The following is a 2,720-nucleotide window of genomic DNA, read 5'->3' as shown; positions in this document are numbered from 1 at the left end:
CAACAAAAAGCCAACAGGGGGTTATTTACATCTCAGTAACTACTTTACAATATAATTTTGACCATGGGAAATGTTCTATTGGCATAATCAGCATTGTTTTGGTATTTTTATTTTATTTTTAAAAATTTTGACCCAAAAATGTAACGTCTTCAAACTCCAATTGTTACTGACTTGGGATTGCAGTTATTTTTTTTTTTTTTTATTTATTTTTTCTTAAAGGTGACATCAAAATTAATTTGAGCAACAGGTTAGCTAAGGCCTTCTATTGGGAGCATTAACCCCCAACTTGACACTTTTCCTTTATAATTATTATTTTCTTGTATGTATTTTTTAAGAGCGTCATTTTCATTTAATTTATAGGTTTCTCTCCTGGTGGGAAGATGTGATTACTCCAAATGTATAGCTAGTTTTATATCCCTCTACTGTCATAGATCAGTACTGGATTATGAGAGGCATAACGTTCTGTTTATTTTTTTGTTTGTCGGCACGACCACCTGTTTTTTTCTCAGCATAGTATTCTCATCAAAATAAAGATAATCAATTTCAATAAATGCATAATCATTTTATAAAATATATATTTTAAGAGATACAAGATGAAATGTGTATAAAATCTGTTAAATACTGTCTTTTAATTGCTTTAATAACAATAAAATATATTGTTTACATTGATTATTTTAGGTTTTTAACCTCTTTTTTGAATAACTTGTTGAAATGTATTTGTTTTTAAGGTAATTCCGCTTTACCAAATCAGTTTTGTATAATTATTTTCTTTTTTAAAAAAAACCTTCCAGAAGGGGAGCCATCCTCCATCTTGTTCTGTCTGTCCAATCGCAAAGGACCCGAGAACCATAAAACCAACCATCACTCGGCTACAGACACTGCCAGCCATGTCCCTTCTCTGAAACAATAGCAATTTTTTTTAGCGTTAAAGAGCAGAATACCTGCTCTTTTTTAAATTCATAACTACACACCTCTCACAGGGAGACAGCAGCTGTTGTTGTTGTTATTTGTAGGCAGAGAGATGTCTTCAGTCGGGCGGGAGGGGCGGACTGGCGTTGAGCTGCTGAGCGCGCTGCTGCTGATGCTGCTCTCTGGTAAGACCAGGCTCAGCCGATGCGTCTGCTGCTGCTGCTGCTGCTGCTGATGATGATGATGATGATGGGATCATGTCTCATGTTCTGCTTCATCCGAGTGTTTGTGTCGCATCCAGAGGAGGGGGGTGAGGTGCTCAAACCTAACCATCACAAGCTGGTTTTGCATTAAACCATCTTGTCTTCCCCCCCTCCTATGATGGCTTATTTCCGGTTCGTTTTAGGCCAATTATCAATAATCAATCACGCTTTCCCACTATGAAAAAACAGAATTAATGACACCTTCCAGATTTAGCCTTAAATTTACAGGATCCTGTTGTACACAATCCACAATGTGGATCATGCACAAAATGAAACCACTTGACAGGAAATGATTTCACTGTATGAGCTGTAATAATAATGCAAACTCCTAAAGGATGATCAGTCAATCAGCTAAGCATTGTGGGATAGTACTTAGCCAGACATATGTATTAAAAAAAAATAAAAACAGCTTCTTCCCATTTTAGGAAGATGCAGCTTCTTCATCCCAAAAGCGTATTTCTGGACTGAGGCCATTACTGTCCACCTATAGGATGCAGCACTTCAGGTTAAAAATACTGCACTTCCTGTCTGCTGTGAGATGCTCACAAGTCCTTTCTAGTTTCCTCAGATGAGACTGTAAAGTACTAACGAATTGCATGCATTTACACCCTAATTTTTGTTGGGTTTTGTTAGTAATTATGACTAAATAGTGTTTTAACACACATGAAGGAGATCTTAACTGTTGATGAAGGAGGACACCTGTAAACAAGGGAGTCAAAGGCGTAATAGACTGAAGGCCCTTTAACACCTGAGGTGTCACCGGTGACCCTTAAACACAAAATCTTTAACATACTGTAACTTTTCAGTTATTAACGCAATCAACATAATTCCAGTAGATTTTAAAGGAGATGCCGCTTTTCTCCTTTAAAATCTACTGGAATTATGTTGATCGCGTTAACATTTGAAAAGTTAAATCAAAGAACATAAACACTGGAGCTCCAATGTTTAAGGGTTAAACAGATTGAGCTAGCAGACCAAATTTAAATTCAAATCTACTTCTGCAGTCATCTTGTGGTCTCTACTTTTAACAGGTTTTCCCCCTCATTTGTTCAGAACTCTGCATTGTTTCAGTTTTTCCAAAGCAGCACTAGAGGGCAGCAGCACAATTAGATAAAGAGCCAGGGATGCAGTGACATGTAACAGGAAACAAAACAGACCAAAGCATTCTCAAGTGCAGATTTTAAATTTTGTTTAAGTTAAACAGGGCTTATAGTGTACAAAACAAATAACAAAAAAGGGAAGAAGTAATCATCCATTAAAAAAAAAAATCATACCAATGTTACATTGTTTTAAGTCCCACTCCAACTATATTTTGATCTAATGTAAAATTGTTCCCGCTGGTTTTTGTCTGCTCATAATCAATTTTACAATTTGAATGAAGGAACACTCAAAAACATAGTTTTAATCTCATATTATTTGAGATATATCCTTTATCATGACAAAAATGCAACAATAACATGTTAAAAACACAAAAAAAACCCACAATTTTTCATTGGACTGAGTCCTTACAAAATATTGTGCTTAAACGAAAAAACGCAATTTAAATTT

General features: G+C 35.6%; 1 protein-coding gene and 1 long non-coding RNA gene across 2 annotated transcripts in view; one reads left to right on the top strand and one right to left on the bottom strand.

The window, feature by feature from the left end:
* Nucleotides 1–198: 198 nt before the first annotated feature.
* LOC118599535 overlaps nt 199–2,720 on the bottom strand; it is a 3,219-nt gene continuing 697 nt past the window's right edge. Inside the window, exon 2 of the long non-coding RNA XR_004948934.1 lies at nt 199–1,140. This is a non-coding gene — a long non-coding RNA (uncharacterized LOC118599535). The remainder of the gene's footprint in view (nt 1,141–2,720) is intronic.
* Nucleotides 840–2,720, top strand: part of scn2b (sodium channel, voltage-gated, type II, beta) — a 20,899-nt gene continuing 19,018 nt past the window's right edge. Inside the window, exon 1 of the mRNA XM_024277828.2 lies at nt 840–1,094. Coding sequence (XP_024133596.1) covers nt 1,022–1,094 — 73 coding nt within the window. The 5' untranslated portion in view covers nt 840–1,021. The remainder of the gene's footprint in view (nt 1,095–2,720) is intronic.

The sequence above is a fragment of the Oryzias melastigma genome, linkage group LG13 (genome assembly GCF_002922805.2).
Source record: "Oryzias melastigma strain HK-1 linkage group LG13, ASM292280v2, whole genome shotgun sequence".
NCBI classification, from domain to species: Eukaryota; Metazoa; Chordata; class Actinopteri; order Beloniformes; family Adrianichthyidae; genus Oryzias; species Oryzias melastigma.
This window is presented reverse-complemented; position numbering and strand designations above follow the sequence as displayed.